The 26,880-nt window shown below is 42.6% G+C and overlaps 1 protein-coding gene across 1 annotated transcript in view; it reads right to left on the minus strand.

Annotated features, from left to right (window-relative positions):
- TPPP (tubulin polymerization promoting protein) overlaps positions 1 to 26,880 on the minus strand; it is a 49,617-nt gene that overhangs the window by 5,328 nt on the left and 17,409 nt on the right. The window contains exon 3 of the mRNA XM_080977120.1: positions 3,917 to 4,067. Within this exon, the coding sequence (XP_080833246.1) occupies positions 3,917 to 4,067 (151 nt within the window). The remainder of the gene's footprint in view (positions 1 to 3,916; positions 4,068 to 26,880) is intronic.

Here is a 26,880-nt window from a genome sequence, read left to right on the forward strand (position 1 = left end):
AGCACTGCATTTGTCTTCAGTGCATTTATGGGAGGTGACTATGCAAACAGTCCACTATGTCCAGGTTGCCCCCCCCCCCCCCCGAAGCTTTCAATACTGAAAAGGAAAGTCCTTATTTGGGTTTAAAATAATTAATTTATTAAAAAACTAAAACAATTTGCCCCTTCAGCATGTGGCAGAAATTTAAGAGGGATATCTGATACTTGAGCAAATGCTCTTATTTTCACTGCGGACTGGTGCCAGTAGAGATTTTGCCAGTGCCGAGAAAACAGTAAGAGATGCAGGACCGACCAAGCCATGAGGCAAGGTGAGGCAACTGCCTTAGGAGGCAGGATCCATGGGGCAGCAGATCCCATATATAGATCTTTAGTTCCCGATGTAGGATCTTCATTCATCCCTTCTTGCCTGGCCAGGGGAGGAAGCACCATTTTGTGGTTTGCCTCAGGTGCCAAAATGTCTTGGGCTTGCCCTAAAGACTGGGGATTCCTTCCAAATTGCTCCTAACTGAGTAAACATTGGGCTTTCCAAAGTCCACCCAAAGGCATGATGGAACATTGCCATGTCCTTTTTCAAAGCTGGTGGCTGCAAGCCTTTCTGGCCACCTCTTAGCACAAATCATTCTGGGAGACAGGATGACTGAACATTCTGCCTCTAAAGGCATCTACTTCAAAAGAAAAATGGAATTTGAGCTAGGAAAATCCATGGCTCTGCTGGACGTGCTCAAAAGAACCTTGGAGATAACAATTCAAATGGCGTAAGAGTTTCCATTCCTTTCTTTTTCACCGCTCATTGTGGATGCTGTGAAATTTATAGGTTGGATGGAAGAGTTCAAGTGCCAGCTGTTCTAAACTTGATTAATGTCCACCATGCTTTGCATATATATCAACCAAGGCATCAAAGAAACAGCAAAGGTCTCCGATACAACAGTGGGGTCAGCCTTTAAGACACCACAGATTCAGTTCTCTGCAGTTTTCCTAATCCATAGCAATCAACCATGTACATGTCACATTACTCTTAAGTCAAATCTCAGCTTGTCCAGTAGCTGTGCAGTCAGAGGCTTCTGGTGGGAATGCCTGCTTCACAGAAAACACTGTTCAAGATTGCATTTTGAATTTGGGGCACCTTTGTGTACACATCACGCTTTGAAGTCCACAGGTCCTAAGAGGCATTGACCACATTACATGAGATAGGGGGATTCAATTCCCAGGCACTGGAACAGGTTGTCCTCCTTAATTGATCAATCTTAGGCTTTCATCATATTAAGTTCCACTGAGGTAAGGAGCAGAGCGTGGCCCTCCAGCTCAGCCATCACCTCAGCAAACTTCTCAGCTTCAGTTCAATTTCTATAAAGTGCCATGGGTCTTGAACCAGGAATAATGGCATAGCTTTCTCCCAGTAGTGGATGGGGGTGGGTGGGCTGCCACAACTTACCTGACCTCCGGTTGGTTGCTACCACTTACCAGGAGATGGAGTCAGTGGTGACATCAGTGTGTTGCAAATGCACTGGCTCAGTTCGGCTGGCATATTTGTACTGTGCCAACCTTTCTCCTCATCTACCGCCTGGTATGTCACAGAAACACAACTGACCAGAGGTCAGGTGAGCAGTGGCAACCCACTGCTGCTTACTCCCCACACCATCATGGTATTTGGTAAGTGAGCCTTTGGTGCCCTTAAACCCATAATATTGTTGATAAAGCTGGTGTGAAAGAAGCAGTGCCACTGCTTACTTGGCAATGCCATGGGCTGGTGATGGCTCGCCTTGCTCTGTTAATCTTCAGAATCGGCCCTGGATTTTGAGAGTAGAAGCAAGCAACTCATTTCCACAGTTAGGACTGGGCTGCAGCTTGGTGATCGAATACCCAGTGTGGCTTAGAATGTAACAGAATGTGCAGCCTTTGGGGGTGGGGGGATAGGTAAGCAAAGAAAGCCACAGTGATTGCCCCTTCGTACTTATGTACAGTAGGGTACATGGAATTTGCCCCATCTTGGAAAGAGTTCAAAGTTCTCACTTTCCATTTAGCTGTATGTTGATGAGCACTATGCAGACTACAGCAAAATTCTTTATACACGTGGCAAAAGGAAACTAAATGGCTGAAGTATTGTTCTAAAAAAAGGAATGATCAACTGACTAAGCTTGGGCAGCTCGATCCTTCCAAATCCAACTATTTGGAGACTGCACCATGCCCCCCTTGACATCGCTGACAGCATACACACACACACACACACACACATCACTAAGCTTGGAGTAGAATGGGAAAGATGCAAGAGTGAAAGAGCTGATTTTATTCTCGCTGCAGACAGTCAGAAGCTGGCTTCATCCATTTCCACCCTTGCATCATTCACTCATTTAGCCACAATTCTAGATTCAGATAGGTAGCCGTGTTGGTCTGACGCAGTTGAAATAATTTTTTTTTAAAAATTGTGACTTCTGTTTCAGTGTATCTGAAGAAGCACACAAAAGCTTATACCCAGAACAAACTTAGTTGGTCTCTAAGGTGCTACTGGACTATTTTTTTATTTTTTATTTCATTTAGCCACGTTATGTGTGCGTGGGGGGGTGATATTTGCTGGTACAGTGGGAGCCACACAATGCCCTGGTGCAGAGTGAAGGCTGCTATCTTTGTTCTGAACTGTTCCATGGCTCATATGCAAGTGGCATGTTACCAAAGTCCTACGACCCAGAAAGCCCACATTCTGAGAATTATGCAGTAGGAAAGACAGAATTTCTGTATTTTGCACATTTTAACTGAAAACAAGAAGAAGTTTCTAGCAGAAATCAAAATCTTGGATGATGGACTCAAGGGCATCCTGATCAAATTTGCAGATGACACCAAACTGGGAGGGGTGGCTAACACCCCAGAGGACAGGATCACACTTCAAAACGACCTTGACAGATTAGAGAACTGGGCCAAAACAAACAAGATGAACTTTAACAGGGAGAAATGTAAAGTATTGCACTTGGGCAAAAAAAATGAGAGGCACAAATACAAGATGGGTGACACCTGGCTTGAGAGCAGTACATGTGAAAAGGATCTAGGAGTCTTGGTTGACCACAAACTTGACATGAGCCAACAGCTAAAAAAGCCAATGCAATTCTGGGCCTCATCAATAGGAGTATAGCATCTAGATCAAGGGAAGTAATAGTGCCACTGTATTCTGCTCTGGTCAGACCTCACCTGGAGTACTGTGTCCAGTTCTGGGCACCACAGTTCAAGAAGGACACTGACAAACTGGAACGGGTCCAGAGGAGGGCAACCAAAATGGTCAAAGGCCTGGAAACGATGCCTTATGAGGAACGGCTAAGGGAGCTGGGCATGTTTAGCCTGGAGAAGAGGAGGTTAAGGGGTGATATGATAGCCATGTTCAAATACATAAAAGGATGTCACATAGAGGAGGGAGAAAGGTTGTTTTCTGCTGCTCCAGAGAAGCGGACACGGAGCAATGGATCCAATCTACAAGAAAGAAGATTCCACCTAAACATTAGGAAGAACTTCCTGACAGTAAGAGCTGTTCGACAGTGGAATTTGCTGCCAAGGAGTGTGGTGGAGTCTCCTTCTTTGGAGGTCTTTAAGCAGAGGCTTGACAACCATATGTCAGGAGTGCTCTGATGGTGTTTCCTGCTTGGCAGGGGGTTGGACTCGATGGCCCTTGTGGTCTCTTCCAACTCTATGATTCTATGATTCTTTAAGCATTAGGTGAACAGGAATATTGGTTATTAGGCTCCAACTCTTATGGAATGTTCTGGCTTAGCAAAAGCTGCCCTGCCACAGAGAACATTAGAGTGAAACCAGATGAGCATCCTGCTGGGTTGATCAAAACTTCAGGACTCTTCCTGAGAGAGAAAATGAGAAGTCTGTGATTTGAAGAGAGGCCTTAGAAAAGAATGTCAGAGTTACTGAGCATCAGGCTCCCATACCGTGACTCCAGCTATGACGGGGGCCTTCCCTTCGATGAGCTTGTGCATTTCTTGCACTGCTTCCTCGTTGCTCTTGTCTTTGAAACGCTTCTTGGACAGCTCCTGAAGTGCTTCCTTGAACTGCTCAAAAGTAATTGTCCTGGATTTCCCCCTAAAGCAGACAAAACAAAAATGGGAGACGTTACAGAAACAACTCAATGTACCTGTAAGGATTACTGCACAAACAGTATTTACCATGTGGGCCACTAAATCTCCTGGTTTCCATGTCCTATGCCACTCATAACAGAACATCTAAACTTAGGTTTCTGCTCTAAAACAGTTTTACTGTCCCCACAGGTTGCCTTCAATGCTTTGGAGAAGTCGAAGATCCATTTGATGTCAGAAAGAAAGTAGATTGTGAGAGGCATCTTCCCCTTTGCTATCAATCTTTGTTATTAACAGTGTAGTGCCACTCTAGGAATACTTTGGGAAGACATCGCTGCTCTGCTAATTTTCTCAAAACTGCAGGAGCCTCTAGGTCTTAGTATGGGAACAAATTTGTATTCAAGAAGAACTTATTTTAGCTGTCTTAAATAGTATTACTATTTTTTCAGCTGTGCTCTTGGATCATTCTTTTATCTTAACTACGTGCATGAATATTGGCCTTGATCTAGCTAAAGTCAATCGCAGGCCTTACAGTGAAACCCTACTCTTGTCCACTGAAAAATAAATTCCAGTGAGTTCAGTTCAATGGGGCTTACTGGTAAGAGACATTGGATTGTAACCTTGTCCAATGGAACAAGCTTGTTGCAACTTTCTTAATCCCGTTGCTTTCAGTGGGACCTCCAACACAATCTTATGGTGGTTTAGTTAGAATTTAGTTCCGCGATGCTCAGTTGGGGGGCTTACTATCAAAAAATGAGAAGAAGATACTTAGGCACAAGGAACCTGGGGCAACTGGCTTTTAAGAAAGTAAAATGGCAAGATGACAGCAATAAAAGGGGGGGTGCCAGGAGGTCTTTTGGGGAGACTTTTGATATGCAACAGAAATGGTCATCTTGAGCATTTTGTGACCATTTTTTTTAGCAAACAGTGTTCATACACAAAAACATACAGGTCACACCTTTCCCATTCTGCTGTGTTCTTAAATTACAGCGCATAACGGTAATTTTTTGTTGTGTCGTCACTGACTGGCAGGTAATCTATCCACCTGGAAATCTGCCCTGAGGCTAATCAAGTATCATCCCTGTTCTTGTGCAGATGCCAAGAGATCTGCGAGGAGCAGTTAAGTCATGACCTTGGTCTTAGAGCAATGACTTCAGCAGAGGAGCTGTGCCCTAGCTCTGTGTTGCAGCTACACAACTCTCCAACTTCACAGAGGAGTTTTAAAACCCCTGCTCTTCTCGCACCAAGGAGCCACACATGAGCTTGTCATCCTTGTTACACATTTTATTCAGTTAGTCCGTTACCAGCTACTGACACAGTTATTTTAGCTGAGTTATTACTTCAGTAATCGGTCCTCTGTATATTCTCTTCCTTGTCATTTCTCTGGTTTCAATGGCTTTTGAAAAGTATCTGAAACATACTGCATTTCTCAGCTCAAAACTCAGGGGAAACCAGTCTGACTGCTCTGTATGTCCACTTACTCAACACACATGGTTTTTCTCCACCCACCCACAAACATAATGATCAGACCAGACTCATGCACAACAAACACTAAACCAAACCAAACCATGGTTTACTGCAAATGCATGTAAACCCCTTTCCCTAAGCTGTGGCTTGGCTTACAGGCATACTGCTAAACCAATCTGTGCCACCCTTAGTCCATTTTCCTGGAAACTTAAAATAGCTCCCCTCCCTCTCTCCTCTGACCCCGGAGTGGGAAGTTAAAAATAATAATAACAAATACTATTGTGGGGACTTCCAAATTGGCCTCACTTCCAAATGGTCTTACATCTCTCCTCATTCTTAGTAGGAATCTCCCTTCTCTGTAGTGGCATCTAACATGGTCACACAAATTCACAAACTGCTTCTCAGCCTTCCATGCTCTCCCCCCCCCCCCCATGTTGTGGAGCTAAAATCCAACTCTCCTATAGGATGCAGAACTGAAGGTGAACTGAGGACAGGCAAAGGCTGAATACTCTGTTCCAGTTCTATACTTTCAGGGATTTGAAAGAGGCAGAATCTGCCTCAGGCTCAGAATTATTCGTCAATAGTCGTACCACATAGAAACATGAGCATAAGCCAGTTAGGCAGTGACTGCCTGACCTAATTACCGTATTTTTCGCTCTATAAGACGCACCAGACCACAAGACGCACCTAGTTTTTGGAGGAAGAAAACAAGAAAAAAAAATTCTGAATCTCAGAAGCCAGAACAACAAGAGGGATCGCTGTGCAGTGAAAGCAGTGATCTCTCTTGCTGTTCTGGCTTCTGGTATAGCTGCGCAACCTGCATTCACTCCATAAGACGCACACACATTTCCCCTTACTTTTTAGGAGGGAAAAAGTGAGTCTTATAGAGCAAAAAATACGATACTCAGTTTCTAAGATAAATCCTAAAATATATTGAGCAATATCTTCACCAAATACTCACCATGGTTCTACATACATCTCTAATTTAGGGCAATTTATTTTACTCAAACTGGACTGAATGTTATATCACATAACAACACCCAGGTGTTTGGAGAACTTAGGTTGTAAGTGGGCTATCCATCCAGGGAAGATGCTAATTCCAGTTCATTAAACCAACCTGTCTGAATTAAGGAGTGATTGCACATAACCTTGGCTAAAACCGAGTGGAAGAACATCTAGTGACTTGCTGGGAAGTAGAAAAGATAAAAGAAAACTGGATCATTTGCAGAGCAACCAGGTTAAGAAAAATACATCCAAGCGAGGTTTAATGCTATAGCTGAACAGAGTTTAATGTGAACAGAACTTTGCAAAGACCCTGGCAGATCAGTCCTGAGGTCTCCTGCTAATGCTTTTAAATTCAGGCTATTCTGTGTGATTTGTACAAATGAGAGAGAGAGAGAGAGGAGGAGGAGGAGGAGGAGGAGGAAGAGGAGAGGGGGAAGAAGAAGATCACACCATTTTCATCAAAGTATTTTTATCTCTCAATATTATGTTTTCCTAAAATGCAGGTTTAAATATTCAGAAAAACACACTGTATAGTTCTGCAGCAGAAGAAACAAGAACTAGTATGACAGCGAGAAAGGCTCCAGCCTGCAAATGCTAGATCACATGTAGACTGCTTTTCAAAACAAAACAAAAAGGGGGAGAACATTCGCCTGTGTTTTTTCCTTTAAAATAATGAATGGAACTAGAGAGCCAGTCAGAAACAGAAAATGCAAATATAAGCTATTTAAGAAATGTACCACATTGTGAAGAAGAAAAGAGAATACAGGAGAAAACAGAACAAAAACAATTATGGTGTAAAGAAAGTCTACACCAAGCTTTGAGGATATAAACTCAGTGATAATGGTCAGTAGTTCTGACCAGAAAATGAAAATCAAGATGAAAAGCACCACAACAGGACAAAATGGATAAAGCTGTGTAAATAAGAGAAATAAAACTGGGAAATTCTGAAGCTGTGGGGAAGATTTCCCCCCCTCTTTCCCTTGGGGGGAAATATATATTCAACAGCCACATAAAAAGGTTTAGAGGTTATGGTATATGCTGCTTAGCATATAAAATATCATCCTCTGTACCAAATAATGTGTATGTCTGCATTATGATACATCCATGTATGACATTGTGCTGACACTGGCATATTAGTTAACCCTGTTAATTCTCTCTCTTAATTGGCTAAAAAGAAATATTCTTTATTTGTTTGCAGGGTGCTGGACTAGGTTACCACCAGGCTTCCTTCCAATTCAGTCATTCCCTGTTTATGGTAATGGCTGCTAGTAGGGTAGTTTGGAGTGATAAACTAGTTTGGGATGCTTGATGGCTTCAGTTGCACAGACTGCATAAATCTATTCCAGTGAAGAGGAAAATCTATGACTTCCAAGATGTCAGATTGGAAAGCACTGTGAACAGGGCCTTTTCAGCTATGGCCCCCTCCCTCCCATTGGAACTCTCTTCCTAAGGATACCTACTGAATATCATTCTTGAATGGGTAGTGGGTTACATTTTTTTATTCCACTAGGCTTTTGATAGATTACTTTTTGGTCTTCTTTATGATGCTGAATCAATTTAGGCATTGCTTTCAGAATCTGTTTTCATCAGCTGATTTTTATATTAGTTTAAATATTTATTTTAGTTCCTCCAGGTTAGAAATTAAAGTAATAAAACAGTCTAAAAAGACAGGCCCCACCTCCTGCACTCAAACAGCAACACCTTTCTCAACTGTGTTCAGATGTCAACTGTAATAATAGGAAATGCCTGGCCTCTGGGAAATGGCAAAGTCTATATGGGTCAAGAAGGGAAGCCAATTGCACTAGATAACTGTACCTGCTTTGTAGGTATAGAAACCTCTACATAATTCTCATCCCAAACAACCCAGAGCCAATGCCAGAAGTCACCATGACCAATTTCAGTGCTAAATGAAGTCAGTTAGGATGAATGAGCAGCCTGAAGCTTTTGTAGGCAATTGTCTCCCCCCACGGCTAAGAGGGCCAGAAAAGCTGCCTTTAAACAGAAGAGGTTTCCAGTGCTGGGGAGTAAAATATTACACATCCTAAATGGTAAATAAAAAATTAACAAAACAAGAATGTTGCTCCTATCACTCTCTGTGTGTTCACTGTGCCAGTGAGGGTCAGATGGCAAAGCAACCATGACCCCTCTCTATTATTTATTCATTTATATAAAGGTAAAGGTAAAGGTCCAGTTGTGGATGACTCTGGGGTTGCGTTGCTCATCTCGCTTTACTGGCCGAGTGAGCCGGCGTACAGCTTCCACGTCATGTGGCCAGCATGACTAAGCCGCTTCTGACGAACCAGAGCAGCGCACAGAAATGCTGTTTACCTTCCCGCCAGAGCGGTACCTATTTATCTACTTGCACTTCGTGCTTTCGAACTGCTAGGTTGGCAGGAGCAGGGACCGAGCAACGGGAGCTCACCCAGTCGCGGGGATTCGAACCGCCGACCTTCTGATTGGCAAGTCCTAGGCTCTGTGGTTTAACCCATAGCGCCACCCGCGTCCCCTATTCATTTATATACTGCCCTTCATTTGAAGATTGCAGGGCGATCTACAAAACAAAAACACAAAATACATAACATAACGAAAACAAACAAACAAACCAATAACCCTCGCCCACAAACACATTTAAAAAGTCATAGAATGTTAATCCGCTAAAGGCCTCGTTATGAAGGAAAATTTTTGCCTGGCGCCTAAAGGCGTATAATGAAGATGCCAGGAACGCCTTCTTGGGGAGAGACAACAAAGAAGGGCCTCAGATTAGGATCGCAGGGTCCAGATTGCTTCTTATGGAGAGAAGCAGTCCTTGAGGTTTTAAGACTTTCATAAGTCAAAGCCAGCACTTTGAATGGCAGCCAGTGCAGTTGCGCCAGAATTGGTGCTATATGCTCAAACCATCTTGTCCCAGTAAGCAACCTGGTCAATGAATTTTGCACCAGCTGAAGTTTCTCAACCATCTTGCAGCTAAGAGGTGAACAGACTACAGCAATACAAGCTATGGGCTGCATTTCTTTGTAACTTATGAAACTGGCTTGGTTGCAACTGCTCACAACTGCTCTTTCTTTGCCTGCAAAGGCAAACGACAGAGCCAGGAAACGACATCTGTATTTTGTCTGCCAATCAAGCTGAACAAGAATTCCAGTTCCAAATATGTAAGAGAAGGAAGCAGAGGCTGGCATTAAGGGAGTCACCCTCAAAGCTGCACCCTCCCCTAGCCAAAGCTGTTTGGTTGATAAATCACATTGTGGTGGCAGAAAAGAAAGGAAAAAGGAACCTAGCTGGCAGTTTGTCCCACCTCCTATAAAAGCCTGCAAACTGCTGTTGCCTTGAATTAAAGGGGCCCTGTGGACGCACAAGCATGTTCAACAGAAACAGTGCTGGAAGGAATCTATCTGGAATATTAACCTCAAACCAAGAAAGGCCAATTTAGAATAACCAAGCAAAGCGCTCCAACTAGTATGGAATGTGTTGTCACTCCAAGCAACAAAGAACTGTGATATAAACAGACCACAGAAACATCCCCAAAAGTAAACACAAAGCAGAAAAAATTCTCCAAACCGAAAAGCATCAACAGCTGCTGTTTTCAATAATTTTCTGCTGCTTTATCGACTTACTATTTTGCACATGAGAGTGAAAAATGAACAGGAGAATGACCTGGACTAGTGACTCCACACCAATGGTCCAAGAGTCAGATTTTAAAGCCATCCTTGTTAAAGGTAAAAAAAGAAGTCGTCCAGTCAAAGGCAACTATGGGGTGCAGCACCCATCCTGCTTCAGGCAAAGGGAGCAGGCGTTTGTCCACAGACAGCTTTCCGGGTCATGTGGCCAGCATGTCTAAACCATTTCTGGCACAACGGAACACCGTGACTTTAGCCAGAGTGCACAGACACGCTGTTCACCTTCCCGCCACAGCGGTGCCTATATATCTACTCACACTGGTGTGCTTTCGAACTGCCAAGTTAGCAGGAGCTGGGACAGAGCAATAGGAGCTCACGCCGTCGCACAGTAACCCTTGTTACTCCATCCTTGTTAAGCCCCCTTGTTACAGCCTTTACCAAAGGTGTCATGGGCTTTGAAGACGCTCGAGCTCAGGACAAAAGGGAGAAACATGCTAAAAGGAAGTCACGTTTGGCAAACCCTCACCCTGATCAACTCCTGCCCGGAAACCTATGTCCCCAATGTGGAAGGACGTGTGGATCCAGAATTGGCCTCCATGATCACTTACGGACACACTGTTAAAACCGTGTTCATAGAAGACAACCTTACTGGGCTGTGGTCAAGGTAAAGGGACCTCTGACCATTAGATCCAGTCGTGGCCAACTCTGGGGTTGCGGCGCTCATCTCGCTTTATTGGCCGAGGGAGCCGGCGTACAGCTTCCGGGTCATGTGGCCAACATGACTAAGCCACTTCTGGCAAACCAGAGCAGCGAACAGAAACGCCGTTTACCTTCACGCCGGAGCGGTACCTATTTATCTACTTGCACTTTGATGTGCTTTCGAACTGCTAGGTTGGCAGGAGCAGGGACCGAGCAACAGGAGCTCACCCCATCGCGGGGATTCAAACCACCAACCTTCTGATCAGCAAGTCCTAGGCTCTGTGGTTTAACCCACAGCGCCACCCACGTCCCTTTACTGGGCTATGAGTGATCGCCAAAGAAGAAGAAGTTACTCCATCCTTGTTACTGAGCTGTCCTGCAGCGAGACTGATTATCTTCCAGGGACAATTAGTCTGGTTATTGTAACATACAGCAGGTATGCTTTTTACAGACAAGGTAGGATAGAAGAGCAGGTAGATATATCATGCACCTTGAATACAGCTCAGTTTTCATGATCTCACCTCATTCCAACTGCACCTTATTTCCTCATTTACTCGCTCCCCGTATAACACATTCAAACAGGAGTTATATAGGCTTGATTTGCATATAACACTAAGCCAAACTATGGTGATGCGTGTGAAGACTCGTAAAAAAATTGACAAATTCAATTTGCCCCTAGTTGTCATGTCACCTTGCTACCTGCAGCTAAGCCACTGTTTGGCTTAATGTTACATGCTAACTGGGCCACAAACTAATTAGCCAGGGGCACTGGGCCTTGAGGAGTGATGGGAACTTAAATTTTCTGGTCCTCAATCTGTCTTGTTTGTAGTGCTGACAGACTGAGGACCATTTATCCAAGAACATGCAATTGTGTGATACAGCTTTTCCTGGTCTGCATCACTTCAGACCGCATATCTGAATGTTTCCCAACTCTCTGCATGTAGAAAACTAATGCACCAGGGGGAAAGGTGCAGCCCAGAAATCTCCCGGACATTTTCTGCATGCAAAGAGTGGGGTGGAGGTTGCGGAGCATCCTGTGACTCTCTCGCCTCAAGTAGTTCAGTTCATGAGAAACTTCACTTCATTTCGCTCATAAATATAACGTTAAAGGCCCAGTTTATACACAAACAGATCATGTCCAACTCTGTGGCAATTTGTGTAAATTATTGTCTGGGATCAAAGGACAAAGAAGTCAGTTTGGTTCCCATGGGGAGAAAATGTTTAGAGCTTCAATAAACTTCAATGCTTTTGCCCCTCAGAAGCCACATTGTTTGGTGTTTAAAAAAGAAGAGGAGGAGGAGAGAAATAATGTGCTGGAGGAACATGAAAGGAATGAAGGAGGAGGGGGAGATGACATGGGGGGGGGAAGACCTTGACATTCACTTGCAACGCATTTGCTGCTATTAAGGCACCACAGCTGTTTATTAGTAAACATCTGCCAAAATGCACAAACTCGTATTTCATGCTAGGGCTGAGCAATGTCTGGTTTTCAACATCGTGATACAGTGGTACCTTGGGTTAAGAACTTAATTCGTTCTGGAGGTCCGTTCTTAACCTGAAATTGTTCTTAACCTGAAGCACCACTTTAGCTAATGGGGCCTCCCGCTGCTGCGCCGCCGCTGCCGCCAAGCGATTTCTGTTCTCATCCTGAAGCAAAGTTCTTAACCCGAGTTAATATTTCTGGGTTAGTGGAGTCTGTAACCTGAAGCGTATGTAACCTGAAGCGTCTGTAACCCGAGGTACCACTGTATATCACCTGCTAAACATTGTGATATACCAATACATTACAATGTCTGAAATAAGGATGGATCTATGTAGAATGGGGTAATATCTTGGCAGCTGCTAATATTCAGGAGTCTAAAACTGATAATGTTTTAAATTACCTTTAGCATATTACTACAACTGTAATTTTACAATAGAGATAATTTTAAATTAACACATATTCTCTAAAATTAAAGCTGCAGAAGTAATTAGTAGCACAGATAACAAAGTTAATGTAAGAGGATGTTCCCTAAAACTTTAATTACATTACTAAACAAGAAGCCAATTCTGTGTCACGCTTTTAGATATTTAAATATAATTCACTATAGAATTTTAGTTGAATGTGTGTGTATATCCCAGAACACCAGTTATTTGATTGTTTATTTTCTTTTATAAACCAAGCCAAACTAGAAAGATGGATAAAATTTTACAGAACAAAATAACAGAAGGGAGACACAAACGCACACAAACATGCAGAAGGGGAGAACGGAGGGAAGAGGCTTAAAGAAGAGGGCAAGGTTTATTTTTATTTTTAAACTCAGAAGTAAATAAGCCCAGTTTATTTTTCACAGGACTAGAGGTTTCCAAGCAAGCCCTGGCTGAGGGCAGCAGCCGTTCAAAGGGCAGGACTGGGCAGCAACACAGGGTTTTTTGCGGGGAGGTGGGGTGGAAAGGGCTTCCTGCTCTTGCGAGGACCCCAGTGGGGCTCGGGTGCCAGGTGGGCGCTGCCGGCAGAGGGAGCCCAACGGAGGACAAAAGGGGCTCCAGCAAGAAGTCTAGAGATGCCTCAGATGGCTGGCTCAGACTGCGCATTGTAGATGGATATTGCCTGTTTTTGTTGCATTGTGCCACTAAGCGCTCAAGCCAGGAATGGCCCTCCAGATGTTGCTTGACTGCAACTTCTAGCCAGCACGGTCAGGGATGTTAGGAAATGTATTCCAGCCACAGGCTCCCCATCCTAATCAACCAACCATTCTGGAAGTACATGGGGAGGTGGAACACGCTCTCCCCACTTCTGATTCCTGTTAGATATTTCTGCACTCTACAGTATTTCCACCACATATAATATTAGCCTCCTGCTTCTTTCCCAACATGTTTTTTTGGATAGTTACTATTTCTTCTATTGGTCACTGCTAGAATTAGGTACCATCTCAACATTACCTTAAAGCAATTTTCTGTTAAGCTTGCATTTAAATGAGAACTGCTTCCAGAGTTTCTCTCAGACTTCTATGGAAATAATATGTCCAACATCTTGAGCTCACTTGCTCAGGCTTGCTCTGATATTTTGGTTTGTATACTCTTAAATTATCCATACTTTCTCCATTTTTAAAATCACTTTCTCAGATGAACGGTTTGCTCTCAGGTACTCTAGTACTGAAAACACTCAAATCATGGTGGAATTTGCAGGTGTGTACATCTTATTTCAGAGTCTTCAGTCATGCTATTGTTGTTAGCATAACAATTATTTGATAAAGTTTTTATATCTAAATAGGTTGTTCCTAACTGGGAATTTTGTGGCTCACTACTGGCTTATTATAGGCCGTTGGCTATTTGCACCCCTTGAGAGGAAGGAAGTGGGAGGAAAGCTGCTACTGCCGTCCATTCCTGACCCTCTTAACTCACCCCCACCGCACTCTTTCCCCTTCACATTTCTCTGTCACATCCCTTTGTAAGATATGCAGCAGCACGTGAACTGATGATGGCAGCTACCATCCAAGTGGCATCCAGCCCATCTTCCTGCTATGAAGCCATTTCTCAGGCCAGTGGAGGGATTGCTGCAAGCGTCCAAGCCATGCCTCATATGCGCTGCCCTGTGGCCTCTTGTGTTTACTGAGAAGTATATCCAAACAACGCAGCATTTCTTTAAACAATATAGTTTCCCACTATTGTTAAGCACAGAGCAAGTCAGCAATTGAACAGGATTAACAACAGCACAATGACCTGCTGTCCTGTTACAAGGCCACTCGCTCATCATTTTCATGTTTCCATTTATTTATTTATATTATTATTATATATTTGTAAGAGAGGCATTATCTTGTGGGACATTAAATTAGGAGTTCTATTGATATTAAATATGAACGAATAAGAAAAAGGCTGCCATTGACTAAAAAAACAATTTGTGTACCGATTTCCTTAATTTAATAAGCCTACAATCCTTACAGCTGAGTGCATCAGAATAAAAAAATGAACGTTTGGCTGGTACCACAAATCACTGCAAGGAACAGCACTTTACTGCCATGCTAGATGCCTACCTACCACAAGCTGATAACCTCCATAAATGGGACAAGCTGGCACTCGTTTCAGCTGAGCAAAAGGCACATTATTCTGTGGAGCAGCAGAAAATTTCAAACCAGGGGTGTTTACAAACATACATGGCTTTTGTTCTATTTTCCATTTCTATTCAAGTTTCCGTTGTTTTACCATGTTGTAGAAGCTGCCTGGGGTGGGATATAAATCTCTGAAATAAATAAATAAAATTTGAGTTGAGAAGAAAAGAGCATGCTCGACCAGGCCAAAGGCCCATCTAGTCCAGCATTTAATTAATGCAATTAATTAATTTCTATACCGCCCTTGATCCAATCACAGGGCAGTTCTCACAGCGGTAACCAGATGTCTATGGGAAGCCCACAAGCAAATCCTGAGTGCCACAGCGCTCTCCTCCCTTGCAGTTCAGAGGCATACTGCCTCCCACAGTGGGGTTAGTTCATTTCTGTAAAACCTGGGGAGCTCTTGGTCATAAATGTCAAATGTGAGTGTTCCAAGGAACCTGCTTGAGCCTCTTGTATTCATCACGCCAACAGTTCCAATATGCCCTTCGAGTTAAAGATCTTGATTCTTGAGCTAGACCCATTATTTTTTCCTGAGCCTCTCCATCAATCTTGCAAATAAGAGCTGCTTTGCACATCACATTTTTTTAAGGTGTACATATCCAAGATGCTTTATGTGTACACCTAAAATATCATATTTCTTTCCAAAAACCCTCGGTGTATTTGTAAACACATTTATTGGAGAGGTACATATTCAGGGAGCCATGAGATATAATACCCTGATGATTGCAGGCTGTTTCCTCTGTGAAACAGCGAAGTGCTCCAGAATCCACAAACATTGCTAACCTATAAATATGTCAGATATCATTGGCACACTGAGAGCCTAGAAAAGAATAAAAGAAGAACTGGAATCTTTTCCAACTTATAAAACCTTTCCTCATTTCCCATAGTGAGTAGCAGTTAAAGACACCTCCAAAAAGGAGGAAAGGAAAATGAACATTAATTAAAGACTTTCTAAATATATGAATACCTGGATGGTTTTTGTTTTGGAGTGGGGATGCCAAGTAACTTTTGCAGGGCACCATAGCTGGTATGGCTTTATTGTTAATTAAAGAGAGCAGCATTATTAAGTGAGCCCAGAAAGAACCTAGCATAAACCAGGCCAGCTACATCCTAATCTTGAGCTGGGGCCTAGGAAGAATCTGCAAACAACCAGAAGACAAGTACTCATCCATTCTGAACAGCAAGAAACACCAAGAGAAGCCTCAGACATCTTCTAAAAATAGTGGAGCCATAACAGTGGGACGAACCCACAGGACAGGAGCATCTATCAGGCCGGTGAAATTATAACACCCAGAAGATTAAAAATGAAGCGCAGTGAACCCACCCACAGTATTCTAGCAGACCTAGATGAGAGAGTTAGTTGTCAATGTTGCAATGCAGGGACATGGGAATTTTAAGCGCCATTCTACAAATTGTGCCGAAGGAGGGATCAAAATTCTGGCTGTGCACTTCAGACTGGCGGGAAGCTGGGGAGAGAACACAGCATGAAACCCTTTCTTATGTACAAACTAGAATATTAAGGATTACAATAATGCTTCTACCTGGTCTATTAAATTTCTACATGAAGGGTGTACGGAAACACGCATGTGTGCTTTAAATTGGGGAAGCATTAAAAAAAAGGTGAAGAAGAAAGAAGAGGAGGAGGAGGAATCTTTATTATGGCCATAGGTCAGCATAACGTAAAAGTGTGGCAATTAGAGACCTGCAGCTAATCTTGCAAGAAAGAGTTGCCCCATTGTATCAGGAGACATTCTGTCAAAAGCACCTACATCCATAAGTAGCACATGTTAAATAGTCAGTAGGGCAACTGTGGAAGTTGGGCGTACAAATACTCATTCTCTCAATTATGATAGACCAGCATAAGATAAAAACACATAAAGCACATACATAAAGGGTTGTTCAGATCAAACTGGCATCTTTCCTGTCATTTGTTCCTGCAATAAAGTAAATTATTAATTGACTCCATCCCCCGAGGCAGGAAGAAACAAAAATAATGTGAGAGTAAAGCTTGTTTATTAAAGGTGCCAAGAGACCTGTGGCGGGCAAAAACCTCTTCTAGAAACATTAGGGTAGCGAGCTTGTGTTGCTCTGAAACTTGTAGTTGCCCATGTGAGAGACCCACACATTTTGTAAACAAGTAGTTTATAACAAAAGGCAGCACATGTCCCAGAACAAAGTCCTCACAAGGAACTTGAGCCTCTAAAACAACTTCACTGAAACTTCCTGTCCCTCAGGGAAGTAGAGAATTTGAAACAACATTTTTTTACAAACCAAATGGTTTCTCTAGAGAAAAACAATATTCAACTACAACACTGAAAGTTGCATAAGTTTTTGTTGGTTTTTTTTTTATAAAAAGAACACCATTAATAATATGAACAAGCCCTCAAATATTACCAGTGAATTTTTAGTGTGAAAATCACCTTGCCCATAAAAAGTTAGGCAATGGTGTTGTTATTCAGATCCTCAAGCTTCTGTTTCCAGGCAAATGCTGTGATGGAAACAGGGAAGTTAAACTAACTCAGGTGTCCTGGCTAAATTCAGTTTCTGCCATTGTTGTATTCAGCCTCTTCATTTTCCCACTGAGGAAAAGTTCAGCCATGCTTCCTTCACTTCCTATATTAATCTCCTGTTTAGCAACCTAAAAATGTAAACAGATGCTATAATTCACCTCGGCACTGGTCGCCATGGTGATTTTTCTACAGTTGTTCTGCAGGGGAGTGTTTTGCAGGAAACATGATTATAATTAAAGAGCTCTTTAAAAAAATAAAAAATCATGTCCTTGTGAGCTTCACCTCACCCAACCCCACATAGTTATTCTTTGGGAAGTCCAAACAGAGACAAAAACAAAGAGAGTTTCCAGCATTCACTGGTGTCCACAGCTGGAGGTCAGGGAAATAGGATACTGTATTTGAAAATGAGTGGTCTCCAGTGGGTCTTGAAGTGGTGCTCTAGGGTAGGGGTGGCCCATCTGTGGACCTCCAAGTGTCATTGGATTGCCAGCAACCCTGGTCAGTCTGGCCAATGGTGGACCCCAGGCACAATTACTGCCTATGCAAACCAGCGCCCAGCAGAAAGAAGAGAGCAACAGAGGATTACGGTCTGATCTATGTGCTACTTCTGCATATCTTACATATGAGGACCTAGATTTCACAAAATTGCCCAACAAGTAGAAATGGCAAAAACTGGACAATATTTTAGAGGTGTCCTATTTACTATTCTACTTTCTCAGAATAGGCCTTAGTGCGTAAAACTAAGTTTCTGTGCTACGTACATGGTTTTAGATGTTAAAATCTCGTTCCCACATCACTACAACTTTCAAATGGGATAAGTAAAATACCAAGAGATGAAAAAGGGCAAGAGGTGCATGCTTGCATTTCCTACCCCTTCCGGAGTTAAAAACAAAATAAAATCCTAGATATCAACCGCATCATTGAAGTCAACGTGAAAACTCAAAAGAGGAATGATTTCATGTAACATCAATTTCGGCTCCTTTAGCAATACAAGTCTCCCTTTAGCTATATATAGTACATAAATTTCACACCAATTATCGTCTCTGTCAAAGCATGCAAAGACTGTTTTTTGATGGCAGTCCATTCTGTAACAAGATGCAATTAATAAGTTGCACTGTACTCTTTTGGCCCAGATCCCTTGCTACCTCTTTTAATCATGTCCCAAGCAGCTCCAAGTGCTCAGTTTATCTGTTGCTTGGTTAGCATTTAACAAGCCAATGTTTCCATTCTTGTGCCGTAACTCTACTCTCAGGATTTCTGTTTGCCTGGCATGTAGCTGTTGCAGCCTAGCATCATGATTAATGGATACTCTCTCTGCAGTTGAAAGCGGCCTTCAGGTCAACCTGTATCCACAACACAGCATCACATTTGCTGAGCAAATGTTACACGAGTAGAAGCAATTTTGATGTGCTGGTTTGAACAACTCATGCTCCCTTATCCCCCACTGAAATATGCTGGAAAGTAAGAAGCACATCACAATCCAATTCACCTCACTTCACCACATAATAATGACAGCAGTGCAAATACATAAAACTGGCCATCACTGATACAAAAAACCCAGTATAATGTGCAACCCCCATGATATTCTGAGAAAAGCTCTTTGGAAGCCTCACAAATTAGTCCCCCAAAGTTGGTAACATACAAGGTGTGGTTTTTTTTAACTAGCCAGATTGTCCACACATACATCTTAGTCATCTGCAAACTAAAAGCAAAAGATTAAAAAGTCCCACCCCAATCGTCACAGGAGAGTGACTACGAGCACATAGCTCTGTCATGACTCTTATTTTCAGGGTCGTGGGTTTGAACCCCACATTGGACAAAAGATTCCTGTGTTGGACTAGAATGACTCTTGTGATCCTTTCCAATGCACCCACTATGGATTCTGAACTCTAAAAAATACAAGACGACAGGGAAACTGATTTGAGCTTCCATGGTCAGTATTACAACCCAGGTTCTGTCCAAGAATTAATGCTGTGAGCCAACCAATGGATCTCCCAAAACGAGTGCAGTTCTTCAGAATCATCCACAAAAAAGCATGGAAGAAAATTTATCAAAAAAAGGGAGGGAAGCCTACCCATTCCAGGGCACAGCCAGCCTTTTAGCAAAGATTCAGTACACTGGCTGAAGGTTGGCTGGCTTCTTGCTATTAATTCTCCTACAAATTTTGTATTTATACCCTTCTTTATGTTGCATTTATTTTGCTGGACCGCAGCATCAGAACCTGCTGTCATCACATGTGGAAGTCCAGGGAGTTTGTTTTCCAGCAACAAAATTTGGGGCTGACTGCAGCCTTGGTTGCTAATGACCCTCTCCTGGAACTGGCAAAAATGCCAGTTGGGGATATTTTTCCTTGGCGTCCCCATGCTCAGGCGCTCCAAACGTGTTTGAAAACTGGCATTGGACTAGTTCTCCATATACTTGGTTTCAGCAGGGAAAGCCAATCGCAAATTGACCAGCCTGCTTTCTGCTTTCAGGCATTCAGACCTGATTTATATGCACATGAAACAGCTTTGGATAGCATGAACAGCTGCATCGCAGACATTCCCGGATTCAGGTCAACATACATCAGTATCCCAGACACAGCCCAGGAAAGAATATAGACCCTATAAAAGACAGTCCACTTAGTATCTGGCACTAAAGGCAAACTCTCTCAAGAGACGCGCTGCGTTCTTCTCATCTATCTATTTACTGTATAGCCCAAGGTTAGAACACAAAAGCAATTCTCATGCTGTGCAGGTGCCAACTATAGCAAGGCAGTATGCGATCACCCAGAATCTTCAGGATTAAAACTAGGGCTATAGGCTTTAAATTGATCAGCTGGGAGGTGGGCCAGGGTTATTGGGTATTTTAGCACCATTTTAATACAGAAATAAAAAAAATAAATATTATAAATAGCCATTCCTTAACATGAGAACTTTCCTGATGGATCAAATCAAAGACACAGATACTTGAGAATTCTGTTTCCAAGAGCCGCTGACCAGATACTCTTGGAAGGTTGACAAGCAGGATGGAAAGGAGATTAGTAGATTCTGGGGACAAACTAGAGAGCGACCACCCAGAGATATGGTGCCTCTGAACCTGGAGGTTCCATTTACCTATCATGGCAAATCGCTTTTGAGAGACTTCGCACCCATTGATTTGTCTAACAGCTTTTGAAAGATCTCACCGTGGTCAAGTTTTATTGTAGTGGTCAAGTTTTATTGCCAATTTGCAAGCTTGAGACTGTTCATTTGCCATTTACGGGTGTGAGTGCCTGTGGAATTGTAGCAATTGAATAGCAATTTGCGATTTTAGCGACTGTACGATAATTTTTGCAGGCTTGCAAGATCAAAGGCCTAAATTGGCTCAGAGTTACAATTCTACCAACCCCAGCGATTTTCAGCCTGTAACCCAATTTTAAGGGAGCGGCTTATATTCAGGAATTGTCTTTTTTTCTTTTTCCCCCTTGAATTTTAAAGGTGTGACTTATTTGTGGGTGCGGCTTATATTTGGGCCAGTATGGTACTTCTGTTTTCTGGCCCAAGACAGTTTGGTACTGAGGCAAACCACAAAATGGTGCCAGGGAAGAAGAGGGGAGTTAAGATGAACATCGGGAACGGGGGTGGGAGCACGCCACAACTGTCGCTGCCACCATGACAGAAGCTGAGGCCAGATCTGCCGCCCTGAGGTTCCTGCCACCTGAGGTTGCCTCACCTTGCTTCACAAGTGGGCCGGCCCTGCCAAAAAGGTATAACTATGGTAAGATCCAATTTTCTCAGGAAGAACCACATCTGGCACAAAAACCGCAGCTATTGAAATGCCCTTCAGGCCGTTTGGGCTTCTAAAAGTACCCCCAACCTCAGACCAGATCTTTCAGGGATATGATTATTACCGTATTTTTGCTCTATAAGACTCACTTTTCCCCTCCTAAGTAAGGGGAAATGTGTGTGTGTCTTACGGAGCGAATGCAGGCTGCGCAGCTATCCCAGAAGCCAGAACAGCAAGAGGGATTGCTGCTTTCACTGCACAGCGATTCCTCTTGCTGTTCTGGCTTCTGAGATTCAGAATATTTTTTTCCTTGTTTTCCTCCTCCAAAAACTAGGTGCATCTTGTGGTCTGGTGCGTCTTATAGAGCAAAAAATACGGTATTTATTAGGTTTGTATACCACCCTTCATCTGAAGATCACAGGGTGGCTTTACAACATAAAGATACAAAATGAGAACTCAAAATACATAATAAAAAGAAGACCAAAACAAAAAACAAACCTATAGCCCCAACACATTAAAAAGGTATAGTGCAACTTCATCCAAAGTATTTCTCATGCTTCCTTAAAAATGCATTTCTACTAAGATTTTGATTATCTGTTTAATGATCAATTGATTTGAAAGCCAGATGACTGATCACCGAAAACATTGTTAGCACATCATTTCAAGAGCTGAAAGTGTGTGTCAATTAGCCACAAGAAGAGCTCACCCTATTAGATAAAGCATTTACAGAGTTTCCAGAGATCATAAGGAAGCATTCAACCAGCACAGCTTTCCTCCAACTAATTTCATAAAGGACTTGTTTTAAAGGAATGGCAAATGTGAAATGATCACCCCTTTGAAGTCTTAAGCAACAAGATACAAGGAGGGCAGAAGAGGCTTCCTTGCCTAAAATCCACCTACCCAGCTGTCAGGGACAACGGCTACATCTGGCTTACTTGATTTGCTGTAGCTGCTTGCATGATGCAGACATGCTTGCCTCAGGTGAGAGACCCGCGTGACCTGTAGAGTGGGAACCGGGCTACAACAGCTGGCAAGTGGAACTTGAGTTGTTGACAACATGGGTGGAAGTTTTCACAAGTCAAGACACAGTGTGCCATAGGAGCACTCCATGGAAAATCAGCAACTACTTCTCTCTCCCCCCAAAACCCCCAGTATTTATTCTTTTGATGGGTTCTTTCCCCCAATTATCTAATTTGGGGCGTGAAGAGACCTAAGTGTATTTATAGTGTCTCTTTATATTAACATTAATGTTGCTAGCAATCTGGTACAGAAACCCACATTTAAAATGTAACACTTGGTAACATCAGAGAAAAACACATATACAAACAAATGTTTCTATGGAGACATCTTTCTAAATAAATGCTCACAAGAGATCCAGGGCATGATGTCATTCAGGCCTCCTGTGGCCATAGCAACATGCCAGTATGCGCAGCAATATTTGGATTTTTTTCTGTCAAGGAATGGCATCAAATGAGCAACTTTATGGCCATATTTTTCAGTGGCATCCACCATGGCTATGGCTTTGAAAATAAAAAAAAGTATTTATACAGGAGGCTATTTGATTACTACAACCAGCCAGGCAACATGACTTATGGCATATCTGCAGTATCAAATTCCCGCAAACAGTTGCTGACCCCGATAAAAAGGAAAATTTATATGCCCAAAGCAATATGTCATAGGCTCCTCATATCTATTCTTAGAAGATTTTGGCTCCTCCCTCCCCTATCAGGATATAAAATACACACATGGTCAGTTTCAGTGTATTATCAGGAGTGCACAGCTGAGTCAAGGAAAGCCGAGGATTGTATCCTATGCAAGTCCTACTTAGAGTAAACCCATTGAAATTTATAGCCATGATTAATTCACCTCCATTAATTTCAATGGGTTTACTCTGAGTAAAGCTTGGTTAGATACAATCCAGCAACCTGCATGAAGTTTTCCACACATTTGTATTTGTACATATTTTGTTTTGCAATATTTGTATCACATTTTGCTAGTTATGGGATGGAAAGAACCATGTAAAACCCTGAAGCCAGTGCCCTCCAGATGTGCAGAGTCATCTCCTTGCTTCTGAGAGCAGCAAATATTGGTCAAATGTTCATCATTGCAACCTTAGGGACTAGAAACTTATAATATTTTTAAGGAAAGCTGAGTTTCTTAGGATGCCTAGTTCTCTGTCTAGTACCAAATTCATTGTTTGCACAATCAAAATAACAACAAGTCTGCAATCATAAGCACACTTATCAGGGAACAAGGAGGACTTACTGTCATGGAAGATTTAGAGGACACACCAGTGAGGAAGCTAAACAAGAACTTTATTGTCTCTCTTAAACAAGAACGGTAACAGGAAACTCCTAGCTCCACCCTGACACAACTATTTATTGATACTGTCCACACACTTGTTTCTGAGTAACAGGATTGCACTGGGCATAATGGGTTAGAATACCTTTGGGGGCCCCTCTCTTCTCCTGCACAGGTGTTCTCATTCAGCATCACAAATCACCTGTAATCTGCTGTGTATCACCTTGTTAACCTCTTCTCCTTGCTATTCTTTGACAACTATTTTTTAAAAAACCAGCCAGATTCTGCCTATTTCTCCTTCCACAGAGTAAAACCAGAAAACCCAAAGTGAGGTTTTATTGACTGTGTTGCTTTAAGAGAAGGGAAATGATGGAAGCATATACTGTGCTATCTTACAATGGATGGATGAAGTTGGTTAATGGGGCACTAATGGTGTAATATTAAAATATGTGACCTCAATCTGTTGATCGCTACAGACGGCTATTTTAACACTTTTTTGAGACTGCTTAATCCAGGCTGCTGACATCTGTTAAACGGAGGATGGCAACATAATCCAACTATTTACTACACACTGGATGACAAGAGGAAGGGCAGGAGTAAATCAAAAAATAACCTTTTCGGCGAATCGTATGCACCAGCTGTTACTGGGCTGCGCCATTTTACACTGTAGGTATATCTGAATATTTCTCCACATATAAAAGGGCTCCGCAGATAGAAAACTAGCATGTCAGGATAGAGACTAGGCCAGAACCCACCCACCCCCTCTTGACAGGCTAGTTTTCAATGTGCAGCACTTTTTTCATGGGAGGGGCATTTAAGCATGTGATTCTCTCACCATATAAGGAGTAACTACAATAGGAGAGGAAGGAGACTCACGCGAATTCATAGTTTCAACATCTAGTTAATATATATTCTTTGTTTTTGTTTCAAAATGGTGGGAAATTACAGGAAAATGCATTATTCAGGAGATATGGTATGGTGTCTTGGCCTGTGTTTAGTTCCAGCTTCTGTACCACCTTGGAGTTGGATGGCTGATAGTGGCAGACTGAACTCAAGTCCCAGATTTGCCTCTTCACTGCACTAACGCATTGAGCCTATGCAACTGAAGCCACTCTTTCCATGCTGCAGGCGTCTAACTGGTAATAACCACCATCCACATATAATGGTAAGGTGGGAAAGATCTTGATGGCCATCTAGTGATTCTAGCCCAGCCCGCTGCTTTAGTAGAGGACAGCCGCAGGCGAAACATTCCTCCTTACTCCTCCTGTACCTCTCCCACACAGGGATGTGATTAGTTTTGAAATCGTGAAACGAAAATCCTGTCCAGTAGGTTAATACTCTTCCATAGTGCAGAATCAGCGAAAGAGAGAAAAAGAGTGTCTTCCTTTTAAATAGTTTTTGAGCTTATGGCACAGATACGATTCACGCTTTGGACTTAATAGGTTGCTGAAATGCATTGTAAGTATTTGCAAACTTATTTAACTACAAGCCAAACTATGGAAGGACTGAAGTCCAGGCAGAATAGTTCTGCATAATACTGCAGTGTTGGTTTGTGTCACTACCAGTTAGTAAAAACACCTGCCTTCTAAGTAATTAGGTAAAGGATTCCAAACAACTGCATATAATTTATATAAGCAGCAAGCATTTATCTTAATAAACCTCTCATTGCAATCCTGATCTCCATCATATTATCATCTTCAACAGGCTAAGGGAAAAAACATAAGGGTATACAGAGCCTGAAACAAATTCCATGACAAGGTTTGAGAAGTGAAACAGTGTTTTCCTTGCAGCAAGGAGTTCCCTAATTCAGCTTTCCTCAAGTGAAATACAGACATTAGCTCTGAGGGAATCTGACTCAGCTTTCCATTTTCAGAAGTATATGCTGTTGTGAGACCACACTGGTTCATACTGAGCATGTGTGAGAATTTTTTTACTGCCTGCATAGAGTAACATTTGCCGGGAAAGTACCTTTTAAATAAAATCTACAAATATGTTATACTGCTACTAGGTAACAACACATACCAAATGTTCCCTTTTGACCTTACAAAACATTTCCCCAAAAGACCCAGTAAAAACACAGACATTTTCTCCTAAGTCCACCTCAGCAAACTCTATGGGCAGAAATGGACATCACCCGTCAAAATGCGAGAATCACTCATCAAACATTCAGCTCATTCAGAATAAGTCATTTCCTACCCGAGTTTGGCATGGACCATTCTCAACCCACCTCTCCTACACCGCCAAGTTTCAATCCAAGGAACTATTTCCTAACCATAACCCGAAGAACCTACTGCCCCCCAATTTCTTATTATAATGGCAAAATGGGATCCAGGCAACTCATTCCTAGCACAGAGCCAGGGGCAGCACAGTCCATTTTGTTATCTCATACTCCTTTATAGGAAGTTGCTTTACACCTGGTCAGAACACTGGTCAGTGCTGGAACTTGCCACGAGAACCTCCCTTGTTCTCTTAGAATGGCAATGGCGCCCACTTGAGAGGTGCCAGAACTGAGTTCCAGCTGGGGGGGGGGGGCGGGAGCCCTGCCACTGGTCCATCTTCTCTGGCTGGCAGCAGCAGCCTCTTCAGAGGTTCTTTCACCTTTCACCTGGAAACATGCCAGGGATTGAACCCAATACCAGCTGCCTGCCCAGCAGCTGCTCTGCTGCTAAGCTACAGTCCCCCAACTCACTCCCACCGAGGCCCAGTCCAAAGTCAGGCCTGCTGAGCTTCAGCTAGGTTGCTCCATCAAGCACCTTCAGACTGTACCCAGGCCTTGTGTTCAAGTAGCACATTCAGAAGAAGGGATGGGCGGTGGCTGGGCTCCCCTTGCCCTTCCTTCTGCATGGCATCAGGTAGCCAGGCTCTCACTAGCTCTCCTTTTCTTTTAAAGAAAGGTAACAATATTCAGCAAAAGCCAGACTCCAAAGCATTTCAGAAGTGTACATACCAGGCACCATACATCTAATCTGCAAAACAGTTTTTCTCACACAAATATCCAGTGCACAGTAATTGTCCCAGAATAAAAATAGTATTAGGGAGATTTTCAGAAGTGAAGCTAATAATGACCAATATACAAGGTTAGTTATATTTAGTCTTGTTGAAATTAATTTTTTTTTAAAAGTTCTAAGTCAAATTCAAGATATTACTATTAGTATATAAAGCCTTTAAGTTGATTTGAAGGACTGCCTTACCTTGTATGCACCTGCTCAACTGCTTCTATCTGCAGAACTGACATTTTTACAACTGCCACATAATGTTTGTTCCTCACTTGCAAGGAACTGATGCTTTAGTGTAGCAGCACCTACACTTCGGAGAATTATTTTTGGCACCTCTTAAAAGCATTTTTAAAGACAAGTCTATCCAGACAAATAATTTTAACTTTG

Source organism: Podarcis pityusensis, assembly GCF_964106645.2.
Source record: "Podarcis pityusensis genome assembly, chromosome: 13".
Lineage (NCBI taxonomy): Eukaryota > Metazoa > Chordata > Lepidosauria > Squamata > Lacertidae > Podarcis > Podarcis pityusensis.